Here is an 18,178-nt window from a genome sequence, read left to right as displayed (position 1 = left end):
GTTAAACATGGGGAATTCGCGAATGTGACCTCTGGAACGTTGAAACAAGCCTACGGTGAACATTCCTTATCAAGAGCACAAGTTTATAGCTGGCATAAACCATTTTTGGAAGACCGAGAATACGTTGGAGATGAACGTCGCGTAGGGAAAACGTCGAACGTGTGCATGCTCTTATGAGACCAGTCAAACTGTCAGTCAAGTGTTTTATACAAAGATTCCCTGTAAGACTCAGCAAAAGGGTGAATCGAGTGAAACGGGATATTGCAGACAAGTGGATGCTTCATCATGGCAACGCCTCATGTCACACAGCCACTTCCGTCATGGAATTTTTTATCCCAAAATACATAACCCCCTATTCACTAGTCAGTCCTTGTGGCTTTTTTCTTTTCCCGAAATTGAAAAAGGTCTGCAAAGGAGGTCATTATGGGACTCTGGAGAACATTCAAAAGGATGTGAGCGGCATGTCGAAGGCCGTACCAGCTGAAGTCTTTCAGCGGTGCTACCAAGACTGGGAACGACGACTCCGCAGATGCATAGCTGCCGAAAGGAATTCTTTGGAGGCGACCATATTGTTGTTTGAAACAATAAGACTGTAGTAGATAAAAAACTAGTCCCATTACTTTTCTCACAGACAACATGTACCCCGACCATACATTGATGCTGAACCAATACTGATGTTCGCAGACACCACACGTGCACTAGTACGAGCAGAACATTCCCCCGTGACTGCAGTGTTTTTACGTTTGCTTTCAATCATTGCAACCTACACTCTCAAAGATATTTTATCTCCACCTTCAAGTCAGTGAAGCTCCTTTGGAACGCATTTCCGACCATACGCACAAATGAACTTCTTTCCTCTTATCCTCTCGGGGATCTTTTTCTGTAGCTTGCCCCATTTATCAAAATCACCCTGTACATATAGGGTGTACGTAAAGTCTGGGAACAATTTCAATTATTTATTGCACAAGAACTAAACATTGTACAGATGTCATACATATTGCGTTTTCAAGGGAAACTCTGATATTTTTTTTATATACAGACATTCGATATGTGAACCATGAGTGAACCGGCAGACGTAAATACGGTAATCGAATTCTTGCCATACCCGTCCCAGCATGGCATCGTCAACTGTGGCAGTCGCTTCCCGTTTTCTCTCCCGGAGCTCTGCTACATCACGTGGTAGAGGCAGTACATACACCAGATCTTTAATGTGTCCCCACAGAAAAAAGTCACACGGAGTGAGATCTGGTGATCGGGAAGGCCATTTCTTGAAACAACTGTCCCCTTCTGTAGCACAGTCGATCCATCGATGCGGCAGCTCCGTCTTCAGGTACCCACGAACTTCACGATGAAAATGGGATGGAGCCCCGTCCTACTGAAAGATGAACGGAGAGTTCGATTGCCATTGAGGTATCAGCCATTGCTGCAACATGTTCAAGTAGAAATATCCTGTGACAGTACTCTCGGAGGACGACGGTTCAATCCCGCGTCCGGCCATCCTGATTTAGGTTTTCCGTGATTTCCCTAAATCGCTCCAGGCAAATGCCGGGATGGTTCCTTTCAAAGGGCACGGCCGACTTCCTTCCCCATCCTTCCCTAATCCGATGAGACCGATGACCTCGCTGTCTGGTCTCCTTCCCCAAACCAACCAACCAACAGTACTCTCGGCAAAGAAGAATGTCCCGTACAGTTTTCGACTAGCACTGACTATCGGCAAATTACCAAACTACGCTGTGGCTGTATAAATGAAAAAAAACTTTCAGGGTTCCTCTTGAAAATGACATATGTATGATATCTGTACAATGTTTGGCTCTTGTGCAATAAATAATTGAAATTGTTCCAAGACTTTATGTACACCCTGTAGTTTTGTGAATAACAAGACGAAAGAAAAACCACGACTGTCATTAAACTGAAGTAACTCTTAAACTGTTATCATTTCTTCCCATCGGTAACTGCAGTTTTCAACTTGTATGAGACGAGGATATCGCCGGACTTGGTGATCAGCCAAGAGTACAGTTAAGTATATTCAGGAGCTGGGAGTTGGTCTCCAGCCGCGGGAGCGAGTTCGAGTATGGCTGGTTCCTGTGTGCTGTACGCCCACACGATCTGCCGGAAGAGGGCTCGAGCACCATTTCCGGTGTGTGTGTGTGTGTGTGTGTGTGTGTGTGTGTGTGTGTGTGTGTGTAGCGGAAGTGCTGAGAGCTTACCTGCAGTAAAAGCCGTGGGTTTTATCAGCCGGGCGGCTTTACTGCACTTGGCGGTTTTACTGGAAAGTCGAACTCCATCAGGAATGTGTGGCAAAAAAAGTTCGAGATTTGTTACTGAATTATAATTTATTCGTCGACATTGGACAGCACTGATAAGAGCTGACGAGTTCACTGTCTCTTGCCGAACATCTAGGAAACGTTCAAAATGCGCCATATCAATCCCAGTCGGGATTCGATAGGACAGGGTCGTAAGGCCCGAATTACACTGTAAAAGAACTTTGTCAAATATCTTTTGAAAAGACGTTTTAACCGATATATTACGGCGGTGTACTAGGGAACTTCCGAAGTAAGAGTGATTTCAGGTGTGCCGCAGGGGAGTGTCGTAGGACCGTTGCTATTCACAATATACATAAATGACCTTGTGGATGACATCGGAAGTTCACTGAGGCTTTTTGCGGATGATGCTGTGGTATATCGAGAGGTTGTAACAATGGAAAATTGTACTGAAATGCAGGAGGATTTGCAGCGAATTGACGCATGGTGCAGGGAATGGCAACTGAATCTCAATGTAGACAAGTGTAATGTGCTGCGAGTACATAGAAAGAAAGATCCCATATCATTTAGCTACAATATAGCAGGTCAGCAACTGGAAGCAGTTAATTCCATAAATTATGTGGGAGTAGGCATTAGGAGTGATTTAAAACGGAATGATCATAAAAAGTTGATCGTCGGTAAAGCAGATGCCAGACTGAGATTCATTGGCATAATCCTAAGGAAATGCGGTCCGAAAACAAAGGAAGTAGGTTACAGTACACTTGTTCGCCCACTGCTTGAATATTGCTCACCATTGTGGGATCGGTACCAGATAGGGTTGATAGAAGAGATAGAGAAGATCCAACGGAGAGCAGCGCGCTTCTTTACAGGATCATTTAGTAATCGCGAAAGCGTTACGGAGATGACAGATAAACTCCATGGGAAGACTTTGCAGGAGAGACGCTCAGTAGCTCGGTACGGGCTTTTGTTGAAGTTTCGAGAACTTACCTTCACCGAGGAATCAAGCAGTATGTTGCTCCCTCCTGCGTATATCTCGCGAAGAGACCATGAGGATAAAATCAGAGAGATTAGAGCCCACACAGAGGCATACCGACAATCTTTCTTTGCACGAACAATACGAGACTGCAATAGAAGGGAGAACCGGTAAAGGTACTGAAAGTACCCTCCGCCACACACCGTCAGGTGGCTTGCGGAGTATGTATGCAGATGTAGATGAACTTCATGATAACTATATTACTTAAATGACAAATCTGGTAGTTGGTGCACAAACCCAATAGCCTATTTAACAACTTCAAGAGGCAACAAAAGTTTAATTTTCAGTATTGCATACAGTTATTGCCCGAATTTAAAAATGTAAAATGTTGTCAAAATCTAATGATTAAAGGTATAACCTTATGTTAAAAATTTAATACGACAAGACAAGTATTCCAGCTAGAAATTTTGCGCGCGAGGACTATTCGGAAAGTAAGCTCCGATCGATCGGGAAATGGAAGCCACCTTGAATATCAAAAATCTTTTATTTGCTGCAGTTACTTCTCTAGTTAGTCGCCGCTCCGATTTACATATTTGTCGTAGCGTTCTGCCAACTTTCCAATCCCCTCGTCATAGAAGGACGCCGCCTGTGCTTTCTGCCGATTCTCTACGCTGGTCTACAGCTCGCTGTCTGTGCCAGAACGTTGTCTTCATAGCTAGCGGTTCATGTGAGCGGAGATGAACGTCAGAGCGAGGTAAGTCCGTGGCGAATGGTGGGCGAGCAAAGACTTCCCGTCGAAAGCGCTGCGGTGTGTCTTCGTTGCAACTGCGCTGTGCTGCCGAGAATTGTCACGAAGAAAAGAGCATGACAGTTGTGTTCTGCATGACGTGAGGCGAAATTTCTTACTAGGCCTCGTACTTGGCAGGAGACACTACTGTTCTACGCATCTTTATGTGCTCGCTGTGCGCTCAGAACGGAAAAGAGCTACGTGAAACGATCGACGGCCATGCAAGAGATGCTGTCCAAAACATCTGTACAAAGCTGCATCGGATTTTCACTGTGATTTCCATTTCGTGCCCCATCGGACCTTACTTTCCGAATAGCTCTCGTATATTTTGAGGCAGCGTAACACACGGCGCGCATATTACCCATACCATACTGAAGGCATCCAGTAATTGAGAATGAGACCTCTTAGCAATTCCCGACAAACTTTACACATAATTTCAATCCTTTACGAAATTTTTCGCTGCCTCCAACAAAACGGTTAAAGGAAAAAAGTTAATCGCTTACTATATTTTCGATGCTCAACCAAAGGCCAGCATCAGGCACGACGCTTTAATTTATAACTTCTTTAATACTGACTCTGTTCGTAACACATTTTGAAGACGCTATTCACATACACCACTGAATGTATCTGCAAAATATTACCATTGTACAACTCATAGTTGAGGAGATAGAACGTGACTACCATCGGCATGCGTGGAAATTCGGCTTTGCTTAAAATGGCGTGCGCATTACCCAGACTATATTCACCACTGAGCGCTTCCAGCAAACCTTAAACACAGTTTCAAACCCCTCCTAAATATTTTCTCGCTTACAAGCTTAAGGTCATATACGCCTTAACAGTGGATTTGCTTAAAGAAATCGATAATAAAAGTTTGAAAGTCCTGACAAACAAAATCTATGAAACTGGAGAATGATCTGAAGACTTTTTGGACGTCACAATGGTTACTCTTGAGAAGAAAAAGCAAGCCAATAAGTGTAGTGATTATAGAACAATTAGTCTGATATCGCATGTGGCAAAGATCATTGCAAGAATACTAAATAGGCGGTTGGAAAACAAAATTGAAGAACTGATGGGAGAAGACCAGTTTGGCTTCAGGAAAGGGAAAAGGGACCAGAGACGCCATTGGCATGATAAGGATATTGTCAGAGAGAGTTTTCACCGTTAACGAGGAAGTTTGCGCTTGTTTTATAGACTGGCAGAAGGCCTTCGACAGATTCAATTGGAATATATTGATGAACATCCTTAAGGAAATAAGAATCAACTGGAGAGATCGGAGACTTATAAGGAACTTGTACCTGGGACAAAGGGTAAAGGTACGACTGAACTAAACTATGAAGAACCGAACAGTGAGCAAATATGAAGGGGAGTGAGACAAGGATGTTGCCTGTCGCCAAGTTTCTTCAACCTGTATAGAGAAATGCTGGCGAGAGAAGCGCTGAAAGGATGCGGAAACTTCAAAATAGGAGGACGTCTCATCAATACCATCAAGTATGCAGACGACCTGGTAGTGCTCGCCAAAAATCGGAGACAGCTGCAACACATGATGAACCATTGGATGGAAACGGGAAGAAAATACGGCATGGAAATCAACCTCAAAAAATCAAAAGTGATGGGCATATCAAAACGTGAGAAACACTTGAAGATAACTGTTGACAATCGGGAACTGGAAAATATGAATCAGTTCAAGTGCCAGGGAAGTTTTGTCACAAAGGATGCCCACTGCACCAACGAAATCCGAGCAAGAAATGGCATGGCCAAAGCTGCTTTCAACAAGAAGAGGACTCTGCTGACCAGCAAGTTGAGATTGGCATTGAGGAAAAAACTGATAAAGTGCTACATTTGGAGCGTTGCACTGTATGGAGCAGAGACATGGACCATGAGAAAGAAGGAGAAAAAATGCTTAGAGAGCTTTGAAATGGAGGAGAATGGAAAAGATCAAGTGGACAGATCGCATAAAAAATGACGATGTACTGCGAAGAGTAGGAGAGAAGAGAAGTATTCTGCGTACAATTCTTCATAGAAAGGCCAACTGGATTGGACATGTTCTTAGACACGAGGGACTCATACATGATGTCATCGAAGGGAAACTCAGAGGAAACGCAGGAAGAGGAAGAAGAAGAATTCAACATCTGAACGACATGAAAGATGGAAGGAGATACAACAGACTGAAGGAAGAAGCTGAAGACAGAGAACAGTGGAATCAGAAATTTTCCGTACGAAGACATGAACCTGCCACTAGGCAGAATACTACATAATAATAATAATAATAATAAACACCTTAACTCCTTTGTAATGATACGTTTGATGCTGTTTGGTGCGTTCGGTTCTTTAAAGAATCGGGGGTCGGTGGGTGGAGGTGTCGGGGTGTTACATGTTGTTTATAAAAGTCAGAAAGTGGTCCTATCTTTTATAAAAGATTGGTCAAAGATGTGGTAGTGTAACACGGGCGTTACGACTCAACCCCAGGCAGAGGCGTCTGCGAGTGCAGAGATGTGGGAAATCCAGAACACGTTATCTTCCACTGTTATTTCTTCATCACTGATACACAGATTATTCTGTTTACATCCTGTTTATGCACGGCTGTAAGAGACACAGAAAAGTGGCAAATACTTAACGACCTGGCCAATAAAATTTCAAAAACACTGCCAGCAGAACGTAACGAAAGGTGTCGCTGCGGAGTTCCCAGTGTGCCGCGTGTGCAAGATAGGGAGTGGTACTCTACAGTATAGGCTCATGCAGGAGAAGCGTCAGGTAGCGAAAGTAAAGTGGTGACGATATAATGCGTGTGGAGGTCGTGGTTAGTTGTCCACACCCTCGCGAACATACATACAGCGCTACGTGAATAACGGAAAAAAGAACGCATGGTCCCACATTTGGCGCAGATCAAATACTTAGGTTTAGATAACTGCTAACATTACATTGATGCTTTAGTTAAAACAACAGTAGCTACAGGATATTTTCGATGCAAAATACAGTTGTAACTTTATAGTACAGCGTAACGTTCGTTAATTAATACCAGTAACAGCCCTGGACGGGAAACGAAGCTATTGGATTTTCAGAGCCTGACCCCTCACCTGTTCGTGGAATCAGTAATCGAATGTAGGTAGTGGGGTGCACATTCGACGTACTGGGTGATATCGTGATGATGTTACAAAAAATTAAGGGATGATACAGAAGGACAGATGTCTCAATTTGAGATAACGGTTCCTGGTCTGGAAACAATGGAATCGGAACGTATAATCGAAAATCGTTCTGATACCTCTGACAGTGGAATACATTTACCTTTAACTGCTCTTGCTAAGACTGTAGTTCTGGCAAGTTTCAGAGGTAATAGTATGGACCAAAACAGGGAAAAAATCTAGGAAACGAATTCGTCGCACTTCCCTTCATGCTTACTTCTTCTGACAAAGTTGTTGTTAGTAGTTGTTACAGAATTTTGGATGATCTACGACTCCGCAGTCAGATCCACCACTTTCTCGATACACTCTGGGCGATGGATGTTGACAGCTATCCCACTTATAATCATCAGTCAGTATGCAGCTTTGTTGAATAAGCTTACATTAGCCTTTTCCCCTAAAGCACAGTTATCAAACGTGTGCTTTAACATTTCATTCTATTTTGTGTTTTCACAATGGTTTATTCAACTTAAAACGTATACCTGAACAGATACGATTTTTTTTTCGGTTAGCCATTACAAATTCACAATGCCACAAACTCACGGAAACTCAACAGTGAGAATACGTTCACCAAAAATAAACTCACTAAGGAAGGACGTACGGGATGGCACCTAGCTTATGGTCATTTTCACGAAATACAAATTTCTTAAACTTTTGGAGACATTCGCTAGACGAAGAGATAATTAGCGACGAAGCGCAAAATCCTATTGGGAAAGGTAATCAGTCGAGTCCTTTTCAAGGGACTTTTCGCTTTAATGGCGTTGGGGTAGCCGTGAGTATAATTTCTAAACCAATGCGTCACCGCACACGACAATTTATCTACAAAATTTGCTTAATGTCTCTTAGAAACGACGATAATACTCGTCCAGAAGTTCGCCTGCTGCTCTTACAAAAGCGTAACCTACCACAACTCTGGTCAGGGCTGTCTTGCTATTGATGAGCCACTGTACGGCGTAATTTTGTCCCGAGAATAGCCCTTGTGACAAAAGAAACCGTCGTTCGGTCGATCCGCGCTGGAATATTCAAATACCGTTATCTAAGGCCCGCTGTTGCGTGCCGACCAACGAGAGCTGTGCAACTCCAAAAGCTTCTGCAGCGAACCGTGCGAGGCGCTGTCGTCGAGTAGTTCTGCTGTTGGCCACTGGATAGCGCTGGGGTATCTTTTATACATCGCAAGCGTTCAGTCAGAAAGTCTGATCGTCATCAGTATGATCTGCATTTTTTTAGTAGTAACTTCCTAAGCTGTTAAAGAGTATGAAAGACCTCTGCCTCAGGCCATCCGCGTAACGGAGTTGTTTGCTGCATAATAAGTACAATGTTTAGCTTTTTTAATTGTAGTGGTGCACTCATTATATACATTCCAGCACTTAATTCATGTGAATATTTACATCGCGTCTGTTACGTGTACCTGATGATATGTTCGCTATCATCATTTTTTTCATCTCTGTTAATGTTTACAGAATATTTGCACTGCTACAGAGATTAAGAGCTTCATTTCGCTTATCCGGCTGAATTTGTAAATAAGCGAAACAGATTATACGAATCCGTGCTGCCGGTGACCAACGTTTATTTTTCTGACAGCGCTGAGCAGGGATAACTATCATCAAATATATTATTCTTAACGGGTGTTTTTTCGGTGACCACATCTATCAATATTACTTATTCAGAACTAATGGTTGAGGCATATTTTAAAGATCTCCTTCACCACTAACGGCGAAAAATGCACAAATAAAGTTATTATTTCGTTAAAAAGCTTTGCTTTAAATACATCTTTTATATAAACTGTGTAAAAGTTGCCATCTATTGACAAGCTGTCTAAGTAACATGAACGACAGCTGTTAAGAATTTTTTAGATTCTTTACGCAAACGTACTCTGTCACGCAATTACGGTCATAAGATCTATGTAAGAATTTAGAAGGCGCCGTCTACTGACAACATAATCTTACGATTATGCACATCGGTAGTTGGAGATTACTTTCTTTAAGGGAGCGTTGTGTATTGCACCAATAAACTGAATTACATCAGTGTTCAGCATCACGACCCCATGGGACACATCATGCAGACCGAGAGGGTGGGACGCAACATGCAGACCGAGAGGGATATCCCCAACCAGAGGGCTGTCCACACGACTGCAACGTTTCCCAGATCCCAGAAGAATAAATGCCACAAAAAGTGATGAACAAAGTCAACTTCGAGCTCAGCAAGACAGAAGCTCAGCGCAGTCGAGGATAAGACCGATTCAATGCTTTTAAAGAAAAATGCTTTTATCATGTTAATTGGAAATGTTAATGCTAATCAGGGATTAATTAATGTGCAAGGTTAGTGGTAATACACCTAGGAGAGTACGTCATCACTGCTAAATTAATTGACTTCGATAAAATTGTGCATATACGCGCATGAACTTCACACCTTCCGACTAATAAGAACAAACTTCCCAAAAAAGTAGCCATCGTTATGAGCATTAATAAAGCACGGCGTCAGACCCTTCAAAGGGCATGACTATTTACCAAAACCTGTTTTTCCACATGGACAATTATAAGGGGCTTTTTCACAAGTCCGCAAATACAGTGGTATTTTTGTTTGTGCTAAAGACACATGTAGCCAAAAGGTAAACAATGAGCACGTTATAACTGCTAAAAAACTTTGTAAAACACATAAGTTTCATAAATAAAATTAATTTGACGAAGACAAATACTGGTTTTTATTTTTCATTACAGTTAAGCATATTATATACAATGACATTTTTGTTAGAGTGGAACTGTTACTACTGTTCAAACTAAAACGCCTTTTATTAATAAATACATGCCTTTACTTATTTCTTCATTACTACATTATGTATCAGTGACAGATCAAGGTTGTGTGAGAATCAACCGGTCCACTAGATTGTACTATGAAACAGATACAAAATAAACTGTATATCGAGGGAACGATCAGAGGTATAAGGCGTGTGTAGCACTGTCACAGCAAACAGATGGCACTTTAGAGAGAAAATAAAGTAGCTTCATTATTTCCGTAATCAGATTAACTGGGGTCGCAGTTGTAACGTGATCCATGTATCAACAAGTGCTTTCGGAAGGAATTTATTTGTATACGTAAACGATACTATGTCTAATGCAGTTTAAAATGGTCTCCAATTAGCCGGATATAACCATTTCCAGTCAGTGATCGGTTCAGTTGGACCGGAGGACCCAGGATCCAGTACATTTCATATAAAAACAGCCACACCATTTTGGGGTCACAACCAGCTTGCACAGTGCTTTGTTAAAAACATGGGTCAATGACTTCTGCGCCGCACTCAAAGCCTACCTTTTTTTTTTCTTTCTTTATTTATTGCGGTCCGCCACTAATTCCTCTCCTGTGCCAACCTTTTCATCTCAGAGTAGCACTTGCAACCGACGTCCTCATTTATTTGCTGGATGTATTCCAATCTCTGTCTTCCCCTACAGTTTTTGCCCTCTACAGCTCCCTCTAGTACCATGGAAGTCATTCCCTCATGTCTTAACAGATGCCCTTTCATCCTGTCCCTTCTCTGTATAAGTGTTTTCCACATATTCCTTTCCTCTCCGATTCTGCGTTGTACCTCCTCATTCATTACGTTATCAGTCCACCTAATTTTCAACATTCGTCTGTAGCGCCACATCTCAAATGCTTCGATCTCTTCTGTTCCGGTTTTCCCGCAGTCCATGTTTCACTAACATACAATGCTATACTCCAGACGTACATTCTCAGAAATTTCTTCTTCAAATTAAGGCGAAATTTGATGTTAGTAGACTTCTCTTGGTCAGGAATGGCTTTTTTGCCATACCTAATCTGCTTTTGATGTCCTCCTTGCTCCCTCCGTCATCTGTTATTTTACTGCCTAGGTAGCAGAAACCGTTAACTTCATCTACTTCGTGACCATCAATCCTGATGTTAAGTTTCTCGTTGTCCTCATTTCTGCTACTTCTCATTACCTTCGTCTTTCTTCGATTTACTCTCAATCCATACTGTGTACTCATTAGACTGTTCATTCCGTTCACTTTCACTCAGGATAGCAATGTCATCAGCGAATAGTATCATAGATATCTTTCACCTTGTATTTTAATTCCGCTCCTGAACCTTTCTTTTATTTGCATCATTGCTCCCACGATGTACAGATTGAACAGTAGGTGCGAAAGGCTACATCCTTGTCTTACACCCTTTTTAGTACGAGCACTTCGTTCTTGGTCGTCCGACCAACTGAAATGGGGACTCATCTTACTAGGCCACGGTTTTCCAGTCGTCTTACGGTCCAGCCGATAGGGTCACGACCCAGGAGAGGCGCTGCAGGCGATGTCGTGCTGTTAGGAAAGGCACTCGCTTCGGTCGTCTGCTGCCATAGCCGTTAACGCCAAATTTCCGCATTGTTCTAATGGATACGTTCGTCGTACATCCAACGTTGATTTCTGCAGTCATTTCACGCAGTGTTTCTTGTGTGTTAGAACTAAAAACTCGACGCAGACGCCGCTGCTCTTGGTCGTTAAAAAAAATGGTTCAAATGGCTCTGAGCACTATGGGACTCAACTGCTGAGGTCATAAGTCCCCTAGAACTTAGAACTACTTAAACCTAACTAACCTAAGGACAACACACACATCCATGCCCGAGGCAGGATTCGAACCTGCGACCGTAGCGGTCGCGCGGTTCCAGACTGTAGCGCCAGAACCGCTCGGCCACCAGCGGCCGGCTCTTGGTCGTTAAGTCATGGCCGTCGGCCACTGTGTTTTCTGCGTGCCGAGGGGTAATGTCTGAAATTTGGTATTCTCGGCACATTTTTGAAACTGTGGATCTCGAAATTCAGAATTCCCTAACGATTTCCAAAATGGAATGTCTCATATGTCTAGCTCCAACTAACATTTCGCGTTCAAAGTCTGTTAATTTCCGTCGTGCGGACAAAAGCACGTCGGAAACCCATTCAAATCAATCACCTGAGTACAAAAATAAAGAGCCAAAGCTCTGTCCTTTTATGCCTTGTGTACTCTATTCTACCACCATCTACGTATGTGCATATTGCTGTTCCATGAGTTCTGTCATCTCTGTGTACATCGACGTGTCCCCAGTTTCCTAAGTTTCCGGGTCGTCGCTCTCGTGCTGCAGCAGGAACAATAAAGACAATTATCGTTGCAGAAAATTTTCAAAATGACCACCTTCGGTTTGAATGGAAGTATGTAGTCATTGTCTTGTAGACTCCCGCATTCTAAAACCCGCACATGTTCGTCAGGTTTACTGAAATCTGTCTTATATATGCTCACGGTCTCTCTCAAATAAAAATCTAAGGGATTTAACTCTGGGAAACGCGTGGGCTTTTCGGGTGGACCCGTGCGGTCTACTTATTACATATTAAAAATGGTTCAAATGGCTCTGAGCACTGTGGGACTTAACATCTGAGGTCAACAGTCCCCTAGACTCAGAACTACTTAAACCTAACTAACAACATCACACACGTCCATGCCCGAGGTGCCGGCCGGTGTGGTCGAGCGGTTCTAGGCGCTTCAGTCTGGAACCACGCGACCGCTACGGTCGCAGGTTCGAATCCTGCCTCGGGCATGGATGTGTGTAATGTCCTTAGGTTAGTTAGGTTTAAGTAGTTCTACGTTCTAGGGGACTGATGACCTCAGGTGTTAAGTCCCATAGTGCTCAGAGCCATTTGAACCATTTTTTGAACCATGCCCGAGGCAGGATGCGAACCTGCGACCGCAGCAGCAGCTTGGCTCCGGACTGAAGCATCTAGAACCTCTCGGCCACAGCGGCCGGCTATTACATATTAAAAACTACTGTCAAGACATTCCTCACAACGTGTCTAAAATACGACTTCATGCATAAATGAAATTCTGTACCTCGTCTAACATATTCCAATACTTCATCAACTAGTTCTTAAGAAATCTGTGTAGGAGAGGAGTAATTATCCGGCCACCAAGGAAAACAAGCACTATTAAATGGTTCAAATGGCTCTGAGCACTATGGGACTCAACATCTGTGGTCATAAGTCCCCTAGAACTTAGAACTACTTAAACCTAACTAACCTAAGGACATCACACACATCCATGCCCGAGGCAGGATTCGAACCTGCGACCGTAGCAGTCGCGCGGTTCCTGACTGAGCGCCTAGAACCGCTAGACCACCGCGGCCGGCTTAGCACTATTAAAATGTCACCATTTATTTCTGCCCACTGCGTTGACGATGAGTTGGCACTATCCTGACAGGCGGGTAAGATGAGACGCTTGTTCAGCTCTATGATGATGTGTTATGCTCTGAGATCTCCGGTAAATGTATTTTCGATGAAGCAGCATAAGATCCATTACGCGCGAGTCTCTTCTTCCCAGTTTCTATGCTCAGGTTTTATCCTGAATCCCACCGCAGCTTTTTGCGATTATCAATTGGCTCGTTTCATTAAATTTCTGTGAAAGATGGGGTTTTATTACTTGGTTGTCTATATGTTAGTATCCGCCAAGCGTTTGGTCAGTCCGAGCGTGCACTGAACTAGCTTTTTCCCTTTATTAGAAAAATAGTTAATCGAGGACGTGCAAAAGAATAACAAGATCCATCACGTCTAAGTGAAATCTAAAATTTCACGCATTGAGTTAATACATAGGATCCCCACAACGTAACATTCTTTTCCTACGCGACCATCAACGTGGACAGAAATCAAGAATCACAAACACGTTATCTGGTGCACCCTCTGCGGCGGATTAGATATGATAGCATTCCCTAATACCACGTAGCAGCCGCTTTCTAGAGGTTTCTGCAAGGAGGAAACGTGGAAGGGAGGGAAGAAGAAGAGGAGATTGCAGATTCAAATCGTGTGAACCGTTAAGCATGTACAGACATAAGAAATTGTATGGGAATGGAGTACCTTACGCTGATATCGTCGACTAAAATTTTCTTGATATTCTTACTATGTCTGATTTTTGTGAATATGAGAGATTTCGACAGTCCTCCATCTCCATAATCAGGAGGAAGTCGTTTGAAGCTTGAATCCTTATTAATATCTGATGCGACGAGAAAACCGAGAATAGGCCTAAGTTTAATCCAAATAATTGCACGGAAATGATCTGACAATGACTCTCCTACAATGACGGTAGTTCAAGTGGAGAGACTGTTAACTTTCGCAGTCATATTAAGCCGACTGCGCGTCACTGCAGTCAGTCATATTCTTAGATAATGAGTCCGTGAGGGAGAACCACTCAGAAACAAAATAAAAATGAAAATAAAACTATGGGCTCCTCGTGGACTAAACGGTGCCTTGTGATCCATCAGTTTCTGAAGTTTTTCATGAAGGTTTCTGAGACAACAACAAAAATTGACACCCATTAATATGAAAATTCGTCCATCTGCTGGTGATACTGGAAAAAGGAAACTTTTGAAACACCCAATAAAAATAGAAAATATCCAACAAAAAAATTTATTTACCGCAATCGGACCACTCCAAATTGCCTTTTAAGAGACAATAATCCGAATTATCTACTTCCTGTAAAAAGTGCCATCCTAGACATATGAATTTTTTCCCATCTACTCTTGAATGGTGGAACATCTCCGGCAGGATACTACGAAATTCGTCTTCAGTTCTTTGTTTCAGTTTACCCAGTGTCCTTGGACGGGTCGTGTACCCAAAAGAAAAAATCACAAAGGGACAAATCCGGTGATCTGGGAGGCCTGTAAATGACACCTTATCTTGAGACGCCTCCTTATTCACATAACCTGTACGATGAATATTGGTCTCATCTATCATCCACGTTTTAGCCGTTCTATTTTGAGTGTTTTTTCCAGCCAGTTGAAGTTGATAATTGAAGGTTGGGGAGACAACACGATGTTCCAGGTGGTCTGCGAAAACCAGTTATAGATGTTAGCCACTGATGAACCATGTATACGGGCTGAAGATGGTGAAGCACCGGAACTGGTAGCCAAATAATAAATGACATCATAAGGACGGCTGTAGGTGTTCTCCAGTCTTGGCCATTGCTTGTGTAAGAATTTGTGGTTATTAGATAATAATACTTGCATTAAGTGGAAATGGTGTACGTGCATTTAAGACTGATTACTATGATTTTCATAGCTGACAGACCAGTAGTTAGTGTTTCTGTAAGCACCCGTAACGCTTCGCGGAATAACGGGTTGCAGACAAACAACTAGAAGCCATTTTCTACATCTCATGCAGATCGCTACTGTTTCAGAGCGTGCAGTTATTATTTCGTTACGAAGTTCGACATCAAAGGGTGGGTAAAGTTGGCGCAACTGTATTCAGGCGGTCATGAATTAGAAATTGCGAGCCTCTTATTCTGGCAATGAAGTATTAGTCTACATACTCTCATTCTCAAAATATAAATAATTTTCTTTGCCAATGAAATCTTCGTCTCGGTTGGAGACGGGAAGGTGTCGTCGTTGAGTGACTGTATGAGGATACAAGATGAGTTGGACAGGATTTGTGATTGGTGTAAAGAATGGCAGCTAACTCTTAAAATAGATAAATGTAAAATTAATGCAGATGAATAAGAAAAAGAATCCCGTAATGTTTGAATACTCCATTAGTAGTGTAGCGCTTGACACGGTCACGTCGATTAAATATTTGGGCGTAACATTGGAGAGCGATATGAAGTGGGACAAGCATGTAATGGCAGTTGTGGGGAAGGCGGATAGTCGTCTTCGGTTCATTAGTAAAATTTTGGGAAGATGTGGTTCATCTGTAAAGGAGACCGCTTGTAAAACACTAATACGACCTATTCTTGAGTACTGCTCGAGCGTTTGGGATCCCTATCAGGTCGGATTGAAGGAGGACATAGAAGCAATTCAGAGGTGGGCTGCTAGATTTGTTACTGGTAGGTTTGATCATCACGCGAGTGTTACGGAAATGCTTCAGGAACTTGGATGGGAGTCTCTGGAGGAAAGGAGGCGTTCTTTTCGTGAATCACTACTGAGGGAATTTAGAGAACCAGCATTTGAGGCTGACTGAAGTACAGTTTTACTGCCGCCAACTTATATTTCGCGGAAAGACCACAAAGATAAGATAAGAGAGATTAGGGCTCGCACAGAGTCATATAGGCAGTCATTTTTCCCTCGTTCTGTTTGGGAGTGGAACAGGGAGAGAAGATGCTAGTTGTGGTACGAGGTACCCTCCGCTACGCATCGTATGGTGGATTGCGGAGTATGTATGTATGTAGATGTAGATGTAGATGGAAAGCTATAATGGAGAGATTGTTTACAGCTCAGAGGTCCCTGTTCCGCAGTGCTGCCAATTGTATGTGGCTGCCACTACTTATTTCAAAAGTTGCATGTGTCAATAGGAACTGCTCGTACTTCGTAATTTCAGTGATTTTATCGAATGAAACGTGGAATACTTGCGAAGAGCCACTTGCTCCATTGAGTTTTCGGGTGTACCCGGCCAGTGCCACATGTCTCCCGCTGACGAGCGCGTCCTGCGCTGTTGCAGGTGACGAGGGCAGGATGGTGGAGCCGCCCAGCTTCCTGCTGACCAGCCACGACGACGCCCCGCCCCTCGCCGTCGCGACGCCGCCCGCCTCCACGGACGACGCCGACTCCGCCCTCGGAGGCAGCACCTCGCCGGAGCTCAACGGAAAGAGGTCAGCACAGCCAGCTTGCGTTCCTTCTGTAAGACGTCGTGGTCTCCTGACCTTCAGTGCTTACATATTCGACCCTCACAATCATATTCCGCACATCAAGACGCTTCATTCGAACCCAAACTCGATAAGATAAAGTCAACGTTGTATGAATTCATGTAAACGATACGCAAATAACTAGTGCGCACTGGGGTTGAGATACTCGAAGCTGGCATACACACACACATTCAAGACACGACGGCCACAAGAGCTTTTAGTTCGAGAGAGGCGGACCACACGCTGAGAGGTCGGTCCTTTCAGAGGACGATTCAGCCTATCTACGTCGGACGGCGACCGCCCGTGGAGCGGACAGCGTTTGCCCGAGTGAAAGGGGAGAACGACCCCGTGTTCGGCTTAAAAGAAAATTCCGCTACATTGTGTGCGAGCGTCCAGCCTACACATTCTTTACACACATAGCACTAGTTTCAGAGGTTTTCACTGGGAGACAGCTAACACCAAACGCCGATGCTTCAGATTTCCGGATTGGTCGCCTTAAACGAAACGTCATTCTCCAGTTTAGAAGAGCAATGCTGATTGGCAGACGATATTCCTGACGCCTTAAGCTGAAGAAGTAATGGAAGAGACTGAAAGATATAGAGCGAGAACACATAACGAGAGCGTGTGCGCTCGTACATGTACTCAAAGAGCGAGGAACAAGTCTCTCCTCAGTACTTCACTGGGAGAGCACCTCCGTCGAGAGCGAATCGGAGTGTGGCCACCTCACTTATTGTGCGGTGTGAACGAACACAGTTATAGTTAAACACCTGCGAGCGAATGTTTGAGTGGCATCGTGGTGGACTGGTTATCTGACTGGTGTACGACGCCAATAGTTAGACTAGGGGCGAATAGGAGTCCTTGACTTCATCAAGGTGTAGTGAGAGTATGATTGGCAAAGGTCAATCGAGATAGAACGAGAGTTATGTTATTTGTCAGCAGCGAGCGGCGGAGACAGCAGTCATCGCAGCTTACGGTATTGTGCGCTACAGCTCTTGCGAGCCTCGTATTTCCTCCACAACAGTACACTTCACTGCATTTCACACGCGACAGTCTCGACCGTACCTAGCAACATTCTAACAGATAATCATTCAAGTTGAGTAGGCGCAGCTCTCAGTCATTCTGCCAAGTCAATAACAATCTTAAAGTTTATATAGAAATTTCATTAGCGAATCCTGTCCTTAAGAGGTAACCTCACATTCCGAAAAGAACCTGGAAATAACTTGCTCAGTTCATAACTAAAAGTGCCATTGTGATTTCTCAGATTTTTTTGCAAAATAAATAATAGTTTCATGGTTTTCTTACACTAACTAGCAGTACTCCAGTACCCAAGTATCCCACTAGTTAGGTAAGAAATTTT

The 18,178-nt window shown here is 43.4% G+C and overlaps 1 protein-coding gene across 5 annotated transcripts in view; it reads left to right on the top strand.

The window, feature by feature from the left end:
* LOC126253585 (rab11 family-interacting protein 4) overlaps positions 1-18,178 on the top strand; it is a 968,661-nt gene that overhangs the window by 677,254 nt on the left and 273,229 nt on the right. For all 5 annotated transcript variants that reach the window (XM_049955015.1, XM_049955014.1, XM_049955013.1 and 2 more), the window contains one exon: positions 16,638-16,788. In XM_049955015.1, the coding sequence (XP_049810972.1) occupies positions 16,638-16,788 (151 nt within the window). The remainder of the gene's footprint in view (positions 1-16,637; positions 16,789-18,178) is intronic.

The sequence above is a fragment of the Schistocerca nitens genome, chromosome 4, assembly GCF_023898315.1.
Source record: "Schistocerca nitens isolate TAMUIC-IGC-003100 chromosome 4, iqSchNite1.1, whole genome shotgun sequence".
NCBI classification, from domain to species: Eukaryota; Metazoa; Arthropoda; class Insecta; order Orthoptera; family Acrididae; genus Schistocerca; species Schistocerca nitens.
The sequence above is the reverse complement of the archived record's forward strand: the minus strand, read 5'-3'. Positions and strand labels throughout refer to the sequence as shown.